The 20,162-nt window shown below is 43.8% G+C and overlaps 1 protein-coding gene across 1 annotated transcript in view; it reads right to left on the bottom strand.

Moving 5' to 3' along the window:
* Positions 1–20,162, bottom strand: part of LOC127583413 (uncharacterized) — a 44,496-nt gene that overhangs the window by 13,765 nt on the left and 10,569 nt on the right. The window contains exons 5-16 of the mRNA XM_052039376.1: positions 18,616–18,793; positions 18,410–18,507; positions 13,003–13,023; positions 12,207–12,384; positions 12,001–12,098; positions 11,609–11,629; positions 7,870–7,890; positions 6,207–6,227; positions 4,971–5,148; positions 4,753–4,850; positions 1,576–1,750; positions 1,180–1,277 (exon numbers count right to left, since the gene is read on the bottom strand). Coding sequence (XP_051895336.1) covers positions 1,180–1,277; positions 1,576–1,750; positions 4,753–4,850; positions 4,971–5,148; positions 6,207–6,227; positions 7,870–7,890; positions 11,609–11,629; positions 12,001–12,098; positions 12,207–12,384; positions 13,003–13,023; positions 18,410–18,507; positions 18,616–18,793 — 1,185 coding nt within the window. The remainder of the gene's footprint in view (positions 1–1,179; positions 1,278–1,575; positions 1,751–4,752; positions 4,851–4,970; positions 5,149–6,206; positions 6,228–7,869; positions 7,891–11,608; positions 11,630–12,000; positions 12,099–12,206; positions 12,385–13,002; positions 13,024–18,409; positions 18,508–18,615; positions 18,794–20,162) is intronic.

The raw sequence follows: 20,162 nt of genomic DNA on the forward strand, positions 1-20,162 counted from the left end.
ACTGCCTGGATTAGAGAGTGTGGATTATGAGGAGAGACTAAAGGAGCTAGGGCTTTACTCATTGGAGAGAAGGAGGATGAGGGAAGACATGATAGAGGTATACAAAATTTTAAGAGGAATTGATAGAGTGGACAGCCAGCGCCTCTTTAGCAGGACACCAATGCTCAATACAAGAGGGCATGGCTTTAAGGTAATGGGTGGGAAGTTCAAGGGAGATGTCAGAGGGAGGTTTTGCACCCAGAGAGTGGTTATTGCATGGAATGTGCTGCCTGGGGTGGTGGTGGAGGCTGATACGTTGGTCAAGTTCAAGAGATTGTTAGATATGCATATGGAGGAATTTAAGGTAGAGGGATATGTGGGAGGAAGGGGTTAGATAGGTTTAGGTGTGGTTTGAAGGTCGACACAACATGGTGGGCCGAAGGGCCTGTATTGTGCTGTATTGTTCTATGGTTCTATATTGCCTATGGTGGCCCAAGATGTAGCTCATTAATACTTCCACAAGGGCACGTAGAGATGGCCATTCAATGCTGCCCTTTTCAGTGATAGCAGTTTCCCAAGTGAAAATAAGAAAAGTCAGGAGGGAAGATAATAGGTAGAATAAAAAGAAAATAGTCAGCAGGTCAGGCCGCGTCTGTGGGAAGGGAAACAGAGATCATGTTTTGGGTCTGGGAGCCCTTTGTCTGACTTCTCCAGAATGTCTTGCTTTTACTTCCAATTTTGAGCATCTGTAGTTTTTGACTTACTTTAATAAATGGAAATAGGTTTGCACCATGATGAGGATTAAAGCTTTGAGCAATAAACTGTACAGAGGATCAAAGCTCCAGCTTTACCCATTTAATGAGGAGCCTGTGGAACCTGAAGATGAGGCCACTGTGTTGTATTATTGCATTATTGTAATGTTCACAAGTGTCTCATGGTATACTAGGATAAGTTATCACTCATAAATGTAAATATTGGGCTTGCAATTTCAGTCTTTTGAAATAGCATGACCTCCTTGTCCTGTGTTTCGATCATTCAGTGATGCAGTCAGAAAGTATTTGATCTGTTGTACCCTTGGAGGTCCTTGGTAGGAAACAGTGGACAAGCAGCTGGAACTATCATACTCAACAGAAAGCAAACCAAGAGCTCTGATTGGAGGTGATGTCCATAAAGCAACACGTACGCATGTCTAATACTTACAGAATGATTCTGGGCACATGAATTGTATTCTATAATCTTCACAGCTTCCGTCTGTTTGCTCTGCGTTGACACAAACAAATCCTGAAATAACGCTGCAGCTGTTGTATATAAAATAGGAGATTTTAAAGCTAATAAATAGTCATTCTTATAACCATGCGATGGATAAAACAATCCATATTAAGAGGAAGAAGGGTGCAGAGATGGAAATTTGTCTTTGGTCAGCAGTGTTGAGTAAGTGCTAAAATATGAACACCTGTGGAACCCCCTCCTGATACTTGGTTCCAATGGCCTCACTAACAGTAGGAGTGTCCCGTCCTTCAGTATCCACTTAGCAGTGACCAAGGATGAATTTCTATCCCACAGCTTTGAAATATAGTGGTAGGGATCAATTTTTACTTAGAAACAATGTCTCCAGTGCTTGAGGCTGGAATTCCTGATAGTGTCTCCACTTCACAGTGAACTGGATTCGAGCAGATAAGGCCTGGATTTTCATTCCGGAGATTCATGAGAGTTTCATAATCGCCAATTCCTGTTGGATCATCGCGGTCAAACCACTGAGTTTTGCAGTTGCCTGATGTATGGAAGAAATAGATTATGAACAAAGAATTGTGAATACTCTAAACTTGGAATTGTGTGGTTTACTTTATTTAGATAAAATACTGTTTCCTACATCCTTAAATGATCAGATTTCTTTTCTACTTGCCTGAGGTATCATAGAGTCAGAGAGAGAGACAGCACAAAAACAGACCCTTTGTCCCACTGACTCCACACCGATCATCAACCAAACATTTACAGTAATCCAACATCAATCCCATCTTTTGTTCTCCCCACTTTCTTATCAACTCTTCTTACCACTCACCTACCAGACTAGGGACAACTTACAGTGGTCAATTAACCTACCAGCCCACATTTCTTTGGGATGTGGGAGGAAGCCAAACCATCCACAGGATTCTCATGTGGTCACAGGGAGAACGTGCAGACTGTGGACAGACAACATCCAAGGTCAGGATTGAACCCAGTTCTATTGCACTGTGAGGAAGTGATTCCACAGTGCCAGTGTGCTGCCACCTTCGCAGTAGAAATTGATGTCATAAAGATATTTTCAGCATGCTCTTGGGGAGGGAGATTCAGATTTTGACCTTGGGACAATGAAGGAATACTGATAGTTGTACAAGATTGTTTAGTGTGTGACATGCAGGGTAATCATTCCTATGCATCCTCTTGCCTTTTCCTTCTAGGTGTTTGAGGAGTTGGGTTTGAAGCATTCTGTGAAAGAAGCCTTGACGAATTACCATTGTGTCACAGCAGAACATATAAAAAGTCCTCAAATTCAAGACCATCTTCCAACTGATTGGTAAATTGGTAGGTTAAGTGGTTACTGTAAGCTGTCCCTAGTATGTAGGTGAATATATACTGCCCTGTGGCTGCAGGGTGCTGTACCTGAAAGAAGTTCTTGAAGCAACTTATTGAGGTTTCTTCAATAGAGTCCCACAACCCACAGCCTCTACACTAAGTGGGACAAGGGTATTAGGTATGTGGGATCACCACCACACTCAAGATAATCTCCAAATTACATACTATGCTGACATTACAATCTATCACAGATCTTGAATCCTACAATGTTGTGCCTAGCCACTTAGTGGAATGACTCTTACACTGTATTGCCTACAGCGGTCCATGAAGTGGTTCACTAATACTTCCCCAAGGGCATGTAGAGATGACCATTAACTGCTGCCTTTGCCAGTGATGGCAGTTTCCCAAGTGAAAAGTCACGAGATAGACATTTGCCAGAATAAAAGGAGAAAATGCTGGAAATAGTCAGCAGGTCAGCCGCTTTTGGGGAAGAGGAACAGAGGCCTGTTTCAAGTCCGCGACCCTTGGTCAGAACTGGGAGGAGACACAAGAAGCCTGTCAGGTACTAAGAGGGTATATGTGGGGGATGTCTTTGATAGCTGTAAACAAGGTTATTTGGTCAATAAGTGAATGTAAGCAGTTAAAGAATGAGAAAAGATTGCAAAATTCAGAGCAGTAATCCACACCAGGCAGGTCAGTATGGGCATGCCCTCCACTCCCAGAGAGGAAAAGAAAGAAAGGAGAAAAAATTCAAGGTGAACTAAGATCATTGATGGACGATTGATGCAGATGGAGAAATCTTCTTACCTGTAGAATTCATTATTAAGTCCAGAAGGCTGCAATGTGCCCAGACAGAAGGTGAGGTGCTGTTCTTCAAACCTGCATTGGGCCTCATTGTAACATTGTACTGGAGGCCACGGACTGATGGCTCAGATTGGGAGAGGGATGGAGAAATCAAGATGCAGGCAACAGGAAGCTCAGAGTTGCCCCTGCAGACTGAACAAATTGCTCTGCAAAGCAAGTGGTTTTTCCACTGTAGAGGAGACCACATTGTGAACACCAAATAGAGTATGTCAAATTGGAAGAAGTGAAGAGATGAAAGAACAAGTGTTGCATTGCCTGCAGTTACAAGGGAAAGTTCCACAGGAAGAGTAGACCAGGTAATTGTGAAGAAGAGATCGGTGAAGTGGAAGGTGAGGACCAGGGAAACGATCCTTGTTCCATCCCAGAGGAGTGGGGTTGAGGGCAGAAGCACAAGAAATAGATGAGATGCAATCAAGAGCTTTGTCGACAATGGTAGTGACAAAGCCATGGTCTTCCTTCTTCCCTTCACAACTCCGTGATCCACCAACCACCCACTTTCCTATGGCCCTTTCCCTTGCAACCGCAGGTGATGCAGCACTTCCTTTTCACCTCTTCCCTTCCCACCATCTGAAGACCTCAACAGTCTTTCCAGGTGTACTTCTTCCAGTCCAGTGCACTACATTCAGTGATCACAATGTGGTCTCCTCCTCACTGGAGAAACCAAAAGTAGATTGGGTGACCACTTGCAGTTCATCTACATTCAGTTTTCAGCAGCAATTCTTTCTTAAGAAATTGGACCAAGATTGTGCAATACTCCAGGTGTGGCTTCATCAACACCCTGTACAATCATAATAGAAATTCCCCATCTCTAAACACCAATCCCTTCACAATAAAGGCAAATATGCCATTTGCCTTCTTAGCTACTTACTACACCTGCCCACTAACTTTTCGTAATTCATGTGCTGGAACACCTAGATCCCTCTGTACTTCACTCATTTGCAGTCTCTCTTCATTTAGATAACAATGTCTTTTGATTCCTCTTATCAGAGCGCGTAACTTCACACTTTCCCATTATTAGAAAAGACCCAGCAAAGGTGGCTGCAGTGGGAGCATAAAAACTGGAAGCAAGGTGAGTATTTAGCCCTGCATTCTGTTCTGCCATCAATAAGATCACAGCCAGCCTTTTACTTCAGCTCCACAAACACAGTATGCATTGATTCCGTTAATTTTGAAAAATCTTATCAATCTCTGTCCTGAATGCACACAGTGACTGAGAAGGTACCATCCTCTTGGATGCAGAATTCCATGGGTTCACCATTCTCTGAGGAAAGAATTCCTTCCCAATTCTTACATGAATGGCCACCTGCTGCTATAGTTTATGTTCTCAAATCAACATTTACAATTGTCTCAACTTACAAAATGATTGAGGGCAGGTGAATCGTATTCTGTAATCTTCACACCTCCCATCACTTTGCTCGTTGTTTACACAGAAGAATCCAGTAGAAACGGTGCACCTGTTGACCACAGTGCAGGAAGGTGTGATAAAAAAGTTGATCAAACTATCATGCTCAGCATGAATGAAATAATGAATGAAATAGTATCAGTGAAACAACATGACTGGCTTTGTTATGTACCTACGAATGTTCTCTCCAGTCTGTGAGGCTGGGACCCCTGATGTTGTCTCCACCTCACAGGCGATTGGATGAGTGCAGATGTGGTCAGGAAATTGATTTCGTAGATTGGTGAGATCTTCGTAATCTCCTTGTCCTGATGGGTTATCATGGTTAAACCACCTGGTTTTGCAGGTAGAGACTGATGATGAGAAACAAAAGTATATTAATAATGAGCACACAACCTGGTGGAACTCATCTGCTGACTTTGTTGAGCAAATTTACATGCAGCAACATTTTATATCAGAATGTAGTCATGCTCCCTCCACGCTGTTCACTGATCTGACAGTCTCTTTCCTTTCCTCTTCCTGTCCCATGATGGCTGTTGTTGGTTACTGTTGCCTCTCAGCTCCAGAACTTCTCCTGACCCCTTCACATCTGCCATCATCCACCCTCTCCTCCATAACCCTCCAGCTTTGCAAATTACCAGCTCATCCCAAGTCGCAGAATGTGTCACTGTCTCCCAAATTCATGACAATGTTTCCTGGACCTCCTTGTATCAATTCCTCTTGCTCCAATCAGACTTATGTGACTGCCCTCAGTGATATTTCTAGTCGCAGAATGTGTCACTGTCTCCCAAATTCATGACAATGTTTCCTGGACCTCCTTGTATCAATTCCTCTTGCTCCAATCAGACTTATGTGACTGCCCTCAGTGATACTTCTGCCAGATTGTTGATTCAAGAGGATGAGCACTTCATCTGTTCGATTCATCCTGAACTCAGCTTTGACTGTGGTGCTGGTGGTCTCCTGAACTTCCTGAACTCCACAGAATTGGAATGTTTTGGGATCCTAACTATTATGTGTGCCTTCAACAGGGACTTCAGTAAATAATCATGCATAAAGCATGTTCTATGTGGTTGCATGTAGGTCCCTCGTTCTTGCCTTTAAACAACAGTCAATCTAAGTTGACCACTTGGTGCTTGTGGTAGGAGAAGGGACCAGCATGGGAGCCCACTGGACCGTTTCAATTCCTGGGTCAGACAGATCCAGAGAATAAAAGACCATTTAGTGATCTAACTGCATTGTAATTGCTTCAGAAGGAAAGGACTGCCAACCAAATCGTTATTGTGCTGTAGCAGTTCTTTAAGTTGATTAACGTGAAGCGGATCTTAAGATGCACTGGATGAAGCTTAAAAGAGTTTTGATATTGTAGTCAAGGTTTGTACCATTTAGAATGGGAAGAGAAGGATCTACTCACCAGGAGGTGCAGTAACAGCACCTAAAAGCAGAAACCAAACAATTCTGTTAATTATAATTTGAAATCTATTCACATTGAATAAATGTCACCTATCACCCACCCCATCTGTGGAAGGGTCTTCACTTCCCACATTGGTCTCACCAGTTACCTTAGGGCCCATAAAACCGGAGTGCAGGCAAGTCATTCTCAATCTGGAGTGATTATCAATGAAGGAGGAGTGTTCAAGGTGGCGGTGATGAGATTTTTGGACAATAAAGGAATCAGCAAATCCAGCGATAATCAGAGGGTGGCAGTGAGAAAGATCAGCAGTGACCAGTGTCAATGGCAGAGGCCGACTGCCCACCCTGCTTCTGAAGCTTATGTTCTGAAATCAATGTTGTTCTCGAGTGGACCTACTCCCTCTCTCGTACCTTGTTGTTTTTAATGTAAGCATAAAATTCCTTAGGATTTTCCTTAATCAATCTTATTGATAGAGGAATAGATAGAGTAGACAGTCAGCGTCTCCTTCCCAGGGCACCAATGCTCAAGACGAGAGGTCATGGCTTTAAGGTTATGGGTGGGAGGTTCGGGGAGATGTCAGAGGGAGGTTTTTCACCCAGAGAGTGGTTGGTGCATGGAATGCACTGCCTGGGGTGGTGGTGGAGGCAGATACATTGAACAGGTTCAAGAGCTTGTTGGATAGGCATATGGAGGAACGTGAGATAGAGGGATATGCGGGAGGAAGGGGTTAGGTAGTGTGAGGGTGGTCTGATGGACGGCACAGCATGGTGGGCCGAAGGGCCTGTTTTGTGCTGTATGGTTCTATGGTTCTTTCCTCTTTCCTTTATATTCCACAAGAGCCCTATCTGATTTCAGCTTCCTGAACCTTACATTTGCTTCTTTTTGCTTTTTGACTAAATTTACAACATCTCCCATCATCCAAGGATCCGGAAACTTGCCATTCTTTTCTCTGTTCCTCACGGGAACATGTTGGGCCGGAGTTCTGACCAGCTGACCTTTGAGTGACTCCCACGTCAGATATGGACTAACCCAATACCCCTACTCCAAACCTACTCTCCCCAGCTCCTGCCTCATACTTTCCCCAATTTGCCACTTTCTCCCGAGGTCCATCTTCCCCTTCTCCCCACCGTCATCCATAACTCCCAAATCTGAGGGAGTTGTGATCACTGTTCCCAAAATGCTCTCCCACTGAAAATCTGAACACCTAGCTAGGCTCAATTCCCTTACTTCCCTTAACATAACTGAAACCTAACAATATTTATTCTGAATGAAACCTGAGAGTCCTCAAGGATCAGTCATCAATCAACAAATACTATGCTTTTCTGTTTTGTGCACTGATGTGGATGCCTTCCCATTTAAACAGCAGTTAATCTGAGTTGACCACTTGGAGCTGGCGATAGGGGAAGGGACCAGCATGGGAGCCCACTGGACAGTTTCAATTCCTGGGTCAGACAGATCCAGAGAAGGAAAGACCAGTTAATGATGTAAATGCATCATAATTGTTTCAGAAGGAAAAAGTCTTCCAACCATATTGTTGCTGTGTTGTAGCTGTGTTTTAAGTTAATTAACATCAGGCAGATTTTAAAACACTGTATGAAGCTTAATAGAGCTTTTGTATTGTAGTCAAAGTTTGCACTATTTAGAATGGGAAGGATCTACTCACCAGGAGGTATAGTGACAGCACCTAAAAACAGAAACAAAACAATTCAGTTAATTACAATTTGCAAACTATTCACAGTGAATAAATGTCACCCATCACCCAGCCCATCTGTGGAAGGGTCTTTGCTTCTGACATTAGTCTCACCAGTCAACTTACATGCAGCAATATTTAGTATTAGATTGTATCACATAAACTTGTACATGGGACATGTTGACTAAATTTACAACATCTCCCATCATCCAAGGATCCGGAAACTTGCCATTCTTTTCTCTGTTCCTCACAGGAACATGTTGGGCCGGAGTTCTGACCAGCTGACCTTTGAGTGACTCCCACATGTCAGATATGGACTAACCCAATACCCCTACTCCAAACCTACTCTCCCCAGCTCCTGCCTCATACTTTCCCCAATTTGCCACTTTCTCCCGAGGTCCACCTTCCCCTTCTCCCTACCGTCATCCATAACTCCCAAATCTGAGGGAGTTGTGATCACTGTTCCCAAAATGCTCTCCCACTGAAAATCTGAACAATGCCTCCACCCCCTTCACTGATCTGATGGTCACTTCCCTTTTCTCTTCCTGTCCCTTGATGGCTGATGTTGGTGACTGTTTCCCCTCAGCTCCAGAACCTGTCCTGACCCCTTCACATCTGCGGTCATCCACTCTCTCCTCCATAAACCTCCAGCTTTGCACATTACCAGCTCATCCCAAGTCCCAGAATGTGTCACTGTCTCCCAAATTCATTTCTATGTTTCCTGGACATCCTTCTATAATTACCTCTTGCTCCAATCAGGTAACGTCTCTGCCTGAATACTTAAATGGCTCTTAAACAAGTCACCACTTGTGACAAGTGTTGCCTATCCTGCTTTGCCTTCAATTGATGTTAAAGGGAACCCACAAATCTGCCAGCGGCACATGTAAAGGAAATGGGTGATAAGTTGTGGGCGAGTTTGGTACCACAATGGACCCAATGTCTCTGGCATTGGAGCAGGTGGCTGAGTTACTAAAGGAGGTCTTTTCCCTTGAAAGATGTTGTTTCCATGGTTACAGTTAAAGGTGTGATTATGAGGGTCTCATCATTGAGAGAGGAGATACCAAAATGACTGATTACACTGAAAGTAATTAAATCCTCCTCATTCTTGATATTCACGTGCACTAGAATATCAACATGTCCCTCCCTGAGCTCCATGTCCTTCTCTTTGGTGAATATTGAGGCAAATTACTCATTTAGTCCCTCACCTACCTGATCTGGCTCCAGTCTGTAAATTCCCTCCTTTGTCCTTGAGTAGTCCTACCTTCTCTCCAGCTATCCTCTTGTTTGTTATATGTGCATTAAATGCCTTAAGATTTACCTTAATACTTCTCCCTAAGGATATTTCATGGCCATTTTTGCTCTCCTGATTCCCTGTTAAGGTTCTTTCCAGCTTGCTTTATATTCCGCAAAAGCCCTGTCTGATTTCAGCTTCCTATGCCTTACATCCACTTCTTTTTGCTTGTTGACTAAATTTATAACATCTCCCGTCATCCAAGGATTCAGAAACTTGCCATTCTTGTCTTTGTTCCTCACAGGAATGTGTGGGTCCTGAGTTCTGATCAGCTGGCCTTTAAATGACTCCCACATGTCGGATGTGGACTAATGCAGTAACAGCTACTCCAAATCTACTCTCCCCAGCTCCTGCATCACACTGTTGGAATTAGCCTTTCCCCATTTTAGCTCTTTCTCCCGAGGTCCAGTCTTCCCCTCATCCGTATCGTCATCCATAACTATCCCAGATCTGAGGAAGTTCTGATCGCTGTTCCCTAAATGCTGCCCCACTGAAACTCCAGTCACCAAGCAAAGCTCACTTCCCTGAACATAACCGAAACACAACAATATTTATTCTGCATGGAATCTGAGAGTCCTCAGGGACAGGGACAGGGAATTAAAAACAGCAATTTTTCATTGATAAGAAGACCAAAACTGCACACAACACTCCAGGTCTCACCACGGCCCCAGTAAGTACAAGAAGACATCTTTATTTAAATCCTCTTGCCTTAAAGAGCAATGGACCATTTGCCTCCCTAATTGCTGCAGATGCATGTTAGCTTTCAGTGCCTTGTGCCCAAGAATACCCAGATCCCTGTGAACAGCAGCATTTCCCAATCAGTCACCAATCAATAAATACTCTACTGTTCTGTTTTGTGCACTGATGTGGATGCCTTCCCATTTTCTGAATTTTATCCTGCCTGCCTTGTTCTCAGCCTGTCAGCTTGTCTAAAACCCATAAAAGCTTCCTTAACATCCACCTCCCTAATCACACTCTAACCTTTAAGCTATACCAGTCAGGTGTCAGCTGTGTGATCATGGTTGTTAGTGCACCCATAACAGCACGTAGTGAATATCCCACTCCACGACCTCCTTGAACCTTGCGATCGGAGGAGTGTGATTGAGTAGTCAGAAGGTGACCCATTCTGTCCAGGGAACCCAGCCTCAGCTCAGCTCCTGAAGCAAGTGCTACATAGATGTTGTTGGTGCAGCACTTGGCCAGGATAAATCCCCTGGACACCTGGTGAAGATGGCTGGACTTCGTTTGTCATTGTGGTGATCATTAACTGGCACTTCTTTGGTGAAAGGTTAATCTGTGTCTTGTCCTCCCAGCCTTGGTAATTGTCCAAATCTTGCCGAAAACTTCATTATCAGAGGAATTTATAATGGAGGTAAGCAGAGGACCCCATTGCTCACTTTGCAATGGAGCCAGATTCAGGACCAAACCAGTGGACAACAGTTGAGCCAGTGTACAGTGGAGGCCATTGAGAAAATAAGGTTGTTGAGCATAAGGTTGTTGGTTATTGTTGCCTCCTGTGACTGACCTCAGTGCCATCTCTGCCAGGTTGTTGATGCAAGAGGATGAGCACTTCATCTGGCTGATTCCTCCTCAACATGGTTTTGACTGTGGTGCTGGTGGTCTCCTGAACTTCCTTAAATCTTTGGAATTTAAATGTTTTGGGATCCTAACCATCATCTATCCCACCCACAGGGACCTCAGTAAGTATTCCTGCATGGAGAATGTTCTACATGTTTGCACACAGGTCCAGCGATGTTCCATTTAAAGAGCAGTCAATCGTATCAGACTGTATCATGTAAACATGTACGTGGGACCTGAGTCCTGCTCCCTCCACCCTGTTCACTGATCTGACGGTCACTTTCCTTTTCTCTTCCTGTCCCATGATGGCTGATGTTGGTGACTGTTTCCTCTCAGCTCCAGAACTGGTCCTGACCCCTTCACATCTGTCGTCATCCACCCTCTCCTCCATAACCCTCCAGCTTTGTCAATTACCAGCTCATCCCCGGTCTCAGAATTGTCACTGTCTCCCAAATTCATGCCTTTGTGTCCTGGACCTCTTTCTGTAAATACATCCTCCTCCAATCAGGTATTATCCCTGCCTAATGATGCATTTAAACTGCAGTCAATCAATGACGACCACTTGGAGCTGGCTATAGGGGAAGGGAACAGCATGGGAGCCCACTGGACAGTTTCAATTCCCAGGCCAGACAGATCCAGAGAACGAAAGACTATTTAATGATCTAAATGTATGATAATGGCTTCAGAAGGAAAGGACTGCCAACCATTTTGTTATTGTATTGTAGCGGTCTTTTAAGTTGATTAACGTGAATCAGATCTAAAAGCACACACAGTGAAGCTCGATAGAGCTTTTGTATTGCAGGCAAAGTTTGCACTATTTATAATAGCGAAGGATCTACTCACCAGGAGGTGTAGTGACAGCACCTAAAAGCAGAAACAAAGCAATTGAGTTACTTATATTTTGAAAATTGTTCACAGTGAATAAATATGACCCAACACCCGGCCCATCTGTGGAAGGTACTTCGCTTCCCACATCATTTTCAGAAGTCCCCTCACGAGTCACAAAAATCAGAGTGGAGGCAAGTCATTCTTGATCCCAAAGGACTGTCAAAGGAGGAGTGTTCAGTGTTGGGGTGATGAGATTTTTGGCAAATAAGGGAATCAGCAAGCCCAGTGATCGTGAGAGGGTGGCAACGTGAATGATCGGCTATGAACACATTCAGTCAGCTGACTGTCCACCCCTGCTTCCAAAGCTTATGTTCTGAAATCAATGTCTACAATTGTCCCATACTTACAAAAAGATTGAGGGCAGGTGAATCGTATTCTGTAATCTTCACACCTCCCATCACTTTGCTCGTTGTTTACACAAAAGAATCCATCAGAAACGTTGCACCTGTTGAGCACAGTGCAGGAAGGTGTGAAACAGCAGTTGATCAAAGTATTGGTGCACCTTGGAATGAAATATTATCAGCGTAACAATACGACCTGCTTTATTACGTACCTACGAATGTTCTCTCCAGTCTGTGAGGTTGGGACCCCTGATGTTGTTTCCACCTCACAGGCGACTGGATGAGTGCATATGCGGTTGGGAAATTCATTTCGTAGATTGTTAAGGTCTTCGTAATCTCCCTGTCCTGATGGGTTATCGCGGTCAAACCACTCAGTTTTGCAGGTGGAGACTGATGATGAGAATCGAGAAGTACGTCAATAATGATCAGACATTCTGCTGGAACTCATCCGCTGAATTTGTTGAACAAAACTTACATGCAGCAATATTTCATATCAGAATGTATCACATAAACTTGTAGATGGGACCCAACCCCTGCTCCCTCCAGCCTGTTCACTGATCTGACGGTCACTTTCCTTTTCTCTTTCTGTCCCATGATGGCTGATGTTGGTGACTGTTTCCTCTCAGCTCCAGAACTGGTCCTGACCCCTTCACATCTGCCATCATCCACCCTCTCCTCCATAAACCTCCAGCTTTGTCAATTACCAGCTCATCCCTGGTCTCAGAATTGTGACTGTCTCCCAAATTCATGTCTTTGTTTACTGGACTGCCTGCTATAAATACCTCCTCCTCCAATCAGGTATCATTCCTTCCTAATGATGCATTTAAATAGCAGTTCATCAACGATGACCACTTGGAGCTGGCGATAGGGGATGGAACAGCATGGGAGCCAACTGGACAGTTTCAAGTGACAGGCTAGACAGTGCCAGAGAAGCAAATGTCAGTTCGGTAGCACTTTTGTACGTTAGGCAAAGTTTGCATTATTTATAATAGTGAAGGATCTACTCACCAGGAGGTGTAGTGACAGCACCTAAAAGCAGAAACAAAGCAATTGAGTTACTTATATTTTGAAAACTGTTCACAGTGAATAAATATGACCCAACACCCGGCCCATCTGTGGAAGGTGCTTCGCTTCCCACATCATTTTCAGAAATCACCTAACGAGCCACAAAAATCGGAGTGGAGGCAAGTCATTCTCGATTGCAAAGGACTGTCAAAGGAGGAGTGTTCAGTGTTGGGGTGACGAGATTATTGGGTAATAAGGGAATCAGCAAATCCAGCGATCGTGAGAGGGTGGCAACGTGAATGATCGGCTATGAACACATTAAATCAGCTGACTGCCCACCCCTGCTTCCAAAGTTTATGTTCTGAAATCAATGTCTACAATTGTCTCATACTTACAAAAAGATTGAGGGCAGGTGAATCGTATTCTGTAATCTTCACACCTCCCATCACTTTGCTCGTTGTTTACACAAAAGAATCCATCAGAAACATTGCACCTGTTGAGCACAGTGCAGGAAGGTGTGAAACAGCAGTTGATCAAAGTATTGGTGCTCTTTGGAATGAAATAATATCTGTGAAACAACACGACCGGCTTTGTTACTTACCCACGAATGTTCTCTCCAGTCTGTGAGGCTGGGACCCCTGATGTTGTTTCCACCTCACAGGCGACTGGATGAGTGCATATGCGGTTGGGAAATTCATTTCGTAGATTGTTAAGGTCTTCGTAATCTCCCTGTCCTGATGGGTTATCGCGGTCAAACCACTCAGTTTTGCAGGTGGAGACTGATGATGAGAATCGAGAAGTACATCAAAAATCATCACACATTCTGGTGGAACTCATCTGCTGAATTTGTTGTGCAAACTTACATTCAGCCATATTTCATATCAGAATGTATCACATAAACTTGTAGGTGGGACCCGACCCCTGCACCCTCCAGCCTGTTCACTGATCTGACGGTAACTTTCCTTTTCTCTTCCTGTCCCATGATGGCTGATGTTGGTGACTGTTTCCTCTCAGCTCCAGAACTGGTCCTGAGCCCTTCACATCTGCCGTCATCCACCCTCTCCTCCATAAACCTCCAGCTTTGTCAATTACCAGCTCATCCCCGGTCTCAGAATTGTCACTGTCTCCCAAATTCATGCCTTTGTGTCCTGGACCTCCTTCTATAAATATCTCCTCCTCCAATCAGGTATTATCCCGGCCTAATGATGCATTTAAACTGCAATCAATCAATGATGACCACTTGGAGCTGGCTATAGGGGAAGGGAACAGCATGGGAGCCCACTGGACAGTTTCAATTCCCAGGCCAGACAGATCCAGAGAACAAAAGACCATTTAATGATTGAAATGTATGATAATGGCTTCAGAAGGAAAGGACTGTCGACCATTTTGTTATTGTGTAGCGGTCTTTTAAGTTGATCAATGTCAATGTTTCCTGCACCTCCTTGTGTCAATTTGTCCTGTTCCAATCCGGTTACCAGGCCTGGCAGGACACTTAAATTGTTCTTAGACAAGTTACTGTTTGTGAGAAATAGAATCTTTTCTGCAATGCTTTCAACACAATTATGGTAAAGAGAACCCTTAACATCTTCGACTCTCACTTTACGGGAATTGGGTCTTTATTCTTGGAGTGCTGGTAAGTAAGAGGTGACCTCATTGAAGTTTATAAAATCATGAGGGGTATGGATCAAGTGGACAGTCATGGTCTTTTCCCCAAGGTTGGGGAGACTGAGATGAGAGTGGACAACAGCTCAGCCAATGTGCAGTACAGGCCATTGAAAAAATGTGCCAATAAGCCTGTTGTGTGATGTTGCCTCATGTGACTGCCCTCAGTGCCATCTCTGCCAGGTTGTTGATGCAAGAGGATGAGCACTTCATCTGTTCGATTCATCCTGATCTCAGTTTTGACTGTGGTGCCGGTGGTCGCCTGAACTTCCTGAACTCCTTGGATTTGGAATGTTTTGGGATATTAAATCACTGGAAAGAAAAGACATAGGATCAGAAGAGATGGAATCCTTATGGGTTGAGTTAAGAAATGGCAAGGGTAAAAGGAGCCCAATCGCAGTTATATACAGGCTCCCAAACAGCAGCCAGGATGTGGACTACAAGTTACAGCTGGAAATTGAAAAAGTGTGTCAGAAAGACAATGTCAAGATAATTATGATGGATTTTAACGTGAAAGTGGATTGGGAAAGTCAGGAAGGTACTGGATCTCAGGAGGGAGAGTTACTTGAATGCCTACGGGATGGCTTTTTGGAGCAGCTTGATGATGAGCCCACCAGGGGATCGGTTGTCTTGGATTGGGTACTGTGTAATGAACCTGAGGTGATTAGGGAACCAAAGGTAAAGGAACCCTTGGGAAGTAGTGATATAATATGGTTGGGTTCAGTTTCACATTTGAAAAGGAGAAGCAGATATTAGGTGTGTCAATATTTCAGTGGAACAAAGGAAATTTCAGTGGCATGAGAGAGGAACTGGCCCAAATTGATCGGAAAAGTAAGCTAGATGGAGGGACGGCAGAGCAGAAATGGATGAAATTTCTCCAAGAAATGAGGAAAGTGCAGGATAAGTATATTCCAAGAAAAAGGAAATTTTGAATGGAAAAATGGCACAAATGTGGCTAACGAGAGAGGTTAAGGCTAAAATAAAGGTAAAAGGGAGGGCATACAAGGAAGCAAAAATTAGTGGGAAAACAGAGGACTGGGAAACTTACAGAAAGCAACTAAGAATTTCATTCGGAAGGAAAAGATGAATTATGAAAGGAAGTTGGCAAATAACATACAAAAGTATACTAAGATTTTTTTTAAATATATGAAGAGTAAAAGAGAGTCACGGGTGGACATAGGACAGACAGAAAATGATGCTGGAAAAACTATAATGGATAACAAAGAGATGGCAGAGGAACTAAATGAGTATTTTGCATCAGTCTTCACTGTGGAGGACATCAGCAGTATACCTGATAGTCAGGGGACTCAGGGAATAGAATTGAGTACAGTCAAGATTACGAGAGAGAAGGTGCTTGGGAAGCTAAATGGACTAAGGACAGATAAGTCTCCCGGACTGGATGAAGTGCACCCACGGGTTCTGAATGTGGTGGCTTTAGAGATTGTGGAAGCATTGGAAATGATTTTCCAGGCATCAATAGACTCCGGCATGGTTCTGGAGGACTGGAAGGTCGCAAATGTAGTTCTGCTGTTTAAGAAAGGAGGGAGGCAGCAAAAAGAAAATTACAGGCCTATTAGTTGACATCAGTGGTTGGAAAGTTATTGGAGTCAATCCTCAAAGACGAGGTTATGGAATACCTAAGGTGCATGACAAGATAGGTCCAAGCCAGCATGGTTTCATGAAGGGAAGATCCTGCCTGACCAACCTATTGGAATTTTTTGAGGAAATCTCAAGTAAGATGGACAAGGGAGAGGCTGTGGATGTTGTGTATTTAGATTTTCAAAAGGCCTTCGACATGGTGCTGCTTAAGAGGCTGCTTTATAAGATGAGAGCCCATGGAATTACAGGCAAGATATTAGAATGGGTGGAGCATTGGCTGATAGGCAGAAAGCAAAGGGTGGGAATAAAGGGATCCTGTTCTGGTTGGTTGCCGGTTACCAGTGGTGTTCCATAGGGGTCGGCGTTGGGGCCGCTTCTTTTTACACTGTATATCGATGATTTAGATTATGGATTAAATGGTTTTGTGGCTAGGTTTGCAGATGACACCAAGGAGGAGTAGGGAGTATTGAAGAAATAGGAAGGTTGCAGAGAGACTGGGACAGTTTAGGAGAGTGGGCAAGGAAATGGCAGATGAGATCCAATGTTGAGAAATGTGTGGTTGTACACTTTGGAAGAAGAAATAAACGGGCAGATTATTATCTGGATGGGGAGAAAATTCAAAATTCAGAAGTGCAAAGGGACTTGGGGGTCCTCGTGCAGGATACACTAAAGGTTAACAACCAGGTTGGATCAGCAGTAAGGAAAGCGAATGCTATGTTGGCATTCATCTCAACAGGAATAGCGTATAAAAGTAAGGAGGTGTTGATGAGGCTCTATGGGCACTGGTGAGGCCTCATTTGGAATACTCTGTGCAATTTTGGCCCCTTTACCTTAGAAAGGATGTACTGATGTTGGAGAGGGTTCAGAGAAGATTTACAAGGATGATTCCCAGAATACAAGGGCTTACATATGAGAAGCGTTTGTCAGCTCTTGGACTGTATTCATTGGAGTACAGAAGAATGAGAGGGGACCTCATAGAAACATTTTGAATGTTGAAAGGACTGGACAGAGTAGATGTGGCTAAGTTGTTTCCCTTGGTGGGTGAGTCCAGGACTAGAGGGCACAGTTTTAGGACTAGAGGGTACCCATTTAAAATAGAAATGAGGAAAAATTTCTTTAGGCAGAGGGTCGTGGATTTATGGAATTCTTTACCACATACAGTTGTGGAGGCCCGATCATTGGGGGTATTTAAGGAAGAGATTGATAGGTATCTAACTAGTCAGGGTATCAAGGGATATGGGGAAAAGGCCGGGAACTGGGGCTAGATGGGAGAATACTTTAGTTCATGGTGAAGTGGCGGAGCAGATTCGATGGGCCGAATGGCCTACTTCTGCTCCTTAGTCTTGTGATCCTTATCGTTATTCATCCCTCACACAGGGACTTCAGTAAATACTCCGGCATGAAGCATGTTCCACATGATTGCATGTGAGTCCCCTGATGGTGCATTTAAACAGCAGTTAACATATGTTGACCACTTGGAGCTGACGATAGGGGAAGGGACCAGCGTGGGAGCCCACTGGACAGTTTCAATTTTTGGGCCAGACAGATCCAGAGAAGGAAAGACCAGTTAATGATGTAAATGCATCGTAATTGTTTCAGAAGCAAAGGACTGCCAACCCTATTGTCATTATGTTATTGCATTGTTTTTAGTTGATGAACTTGAAGCAGATTTTAAAACACACTGCTATAAGTTTTAAACACTATTGATATCGTAGCCAAATTTGCACCAGATAGAATGGAAGGATCTACTCACCTGGAGGTGTAGTAACAGCACCTGAAAACAGAAACAAAGCAATTCATTTAATTATAATTTGAACAATATTCAGAATTAATAAATGTCACCCATCACCCGACCATCTGTGGAAGGGACTTCACTTCCCACATCAGTCTCACCAGTTACCTCAGGGCCCACAGAACCGGAGTGCAGGAAAGTCATTCTCAATCTGGAGCGATTATCTACGAAGGACGAGTGTTCAAGGTGTCGGTAACGAGATTTTTGGACAATAAGGGAATCAGCAAATCCAGCAATAATCAGAGGGTGGCAGTGAGAAAGATCAGCAGTGACCAGTGTCAATGGCAGAGGCCGACTGCCCACCCTGCTTCTGAAGCTTATGTTCTGAAATCAACATTTACAATTGTCTCAACTTACAAAAAGATTGAGGGCAGGTGAATCGTATTCTGTAATCTTCACACCTCCCATCACTTTGCTCGTTGTTTACACAAATGAATCCAGTAGAAACGTTGCACCTGTTGAGCACAGTGCAGGAAGGTGTGAAACAGCAGTTGATGAAAGTATTGGTGCTCTTTGGAATGAAATATCATCAGTGTAACAATACAACCTGCTTTATTACGTACCTACGAATGTTCTCTCCAGTCTGTGAGGCTGGGACCCCTGATGTTGTTTCCACCTCACAGGCGACTGGATGAGTGCATATGTGGTTGGGAAATTCATTTCGTAGATTGTTAAGGTCTTCGTAATCTCCCTGTCCTGATGGGTTATCGCGGTCAAACCACTCGGTTTTGCAGGTGGAGACTGATGATGAGAATCGAGAAGAACATCAGTAATGATCAGACATTCTGCTGGAACTCATCTGCTGAATTTGTTGAACAAAACTTACATGCAGCAATATTTCATATCAGAATGTATCACATTAGCTTGTAGGTGGGACCCGACCCCTGCTCCCTCCAGCCTGTTCACTGATCTGACGGTAACTTTCCTTTTCTCTTCCTGTCCCATGATGGCTGATGTTGGTGACTGTTTCCTCTCAGTTTGGGAGCTTCTCCTGACCCCTTCACATCTACCATCATCATCTCTCTCTTCCGTAAGCCTCCAGCTTTGTGAATAACCAGCTCATCCCCAGTCCCAGAATGTGTCACTGTCTCCCAAATTCATGTCACTGTTTCTTGGACCTCCTTGTGTCAATTTGTCCTGTTCCAGTCTGGATACCAGGCCCGGCAGGACACTTAAATGGTTCTTAGACAAGTTACTGTTTGTCTTCAACAATTATTATAAAACTGCACCGTCAAAATCTTCCACTGTCACATTATGGGTATTGAGTAATAAGAGAAAGAGTGGGATGGTTTGGTATCAGAATGGACCAACTGTCTAATGGAGGTGGAGCAGGTGGTTGAGGGATTAAAAAAGGTCTTTGCCCTTGAAAAATGTTGCTGCCATTGTTAGCATAAAGGAGGTAATTATGAGGGACTCACAATTGATAGAGGAGATACGAGAAAGACTGATTATTCTGTCACTAGTTCATTTGAGTTGTGTTCTCGGTTGTTAAAGGGTGAATGGTAGAAATTGCAGAACTACTAGCCATAATCACCCAAACATCCTTTAGTACAAGGTCTTCCAGAGCACAGGAGAATGTTTCCCCTTAATTCAGGAGAGGGGACAAAGATAAATCCAATAACGACAGGCCTTTATAATGAGCTAACAGCTGGGGTTGAAGACTTCTAAAACATATTTAACAACACAACATGAGAATGCAAGAATCAGGGGCATCAGTCAGCCATCTGGCCCTTGGAACCTGCTCCACCATTCTTCAAGATCATTGCCTACCCTCTACCTCAGTCCATTTCAGGCTTCAGACTGGTTTTCTTTCCATGGATGTTGCCTGATCTGCTGAGAGTTTCTAGCATTTTCTATTTTTATTTCAGATTTTCATATACCTTATAACTTCTTTAAATCTTAGAATCCCACCTAGATTTTTTTTTCAGAAAACTTGGAAACATTTGCTCCTCTTGGCCAAATGGTTGATGTAGATTGTGGACAGTTGGAGCCCATGCTGCCTCTGCTCTGCTTCCTCAACACAAGTGAGGTGTTGTCAGTTTAAACATAATGGGTTATTACAATGCATCCTGCAGATCTGACTGGTGGTGGCTTCATGATGCTGATGAGG

The sequence above is a fragment of the Pristis pectinata genome, chromosome 26 (genome assembly GCF_009764475.1).
Source record: "Pristis pectinata isolate sPriPec2 chromosome 26, sPriPec2.1.pri, whole genome shotgun sequence".
NCBI classification, from domain to species: domain Eukaryota; kingdom Metazoa; phylum Chordata; class Chondrichthyes; order Rhinopristiformes; family Pristidae; genus Pristis; species Pristis pectinata.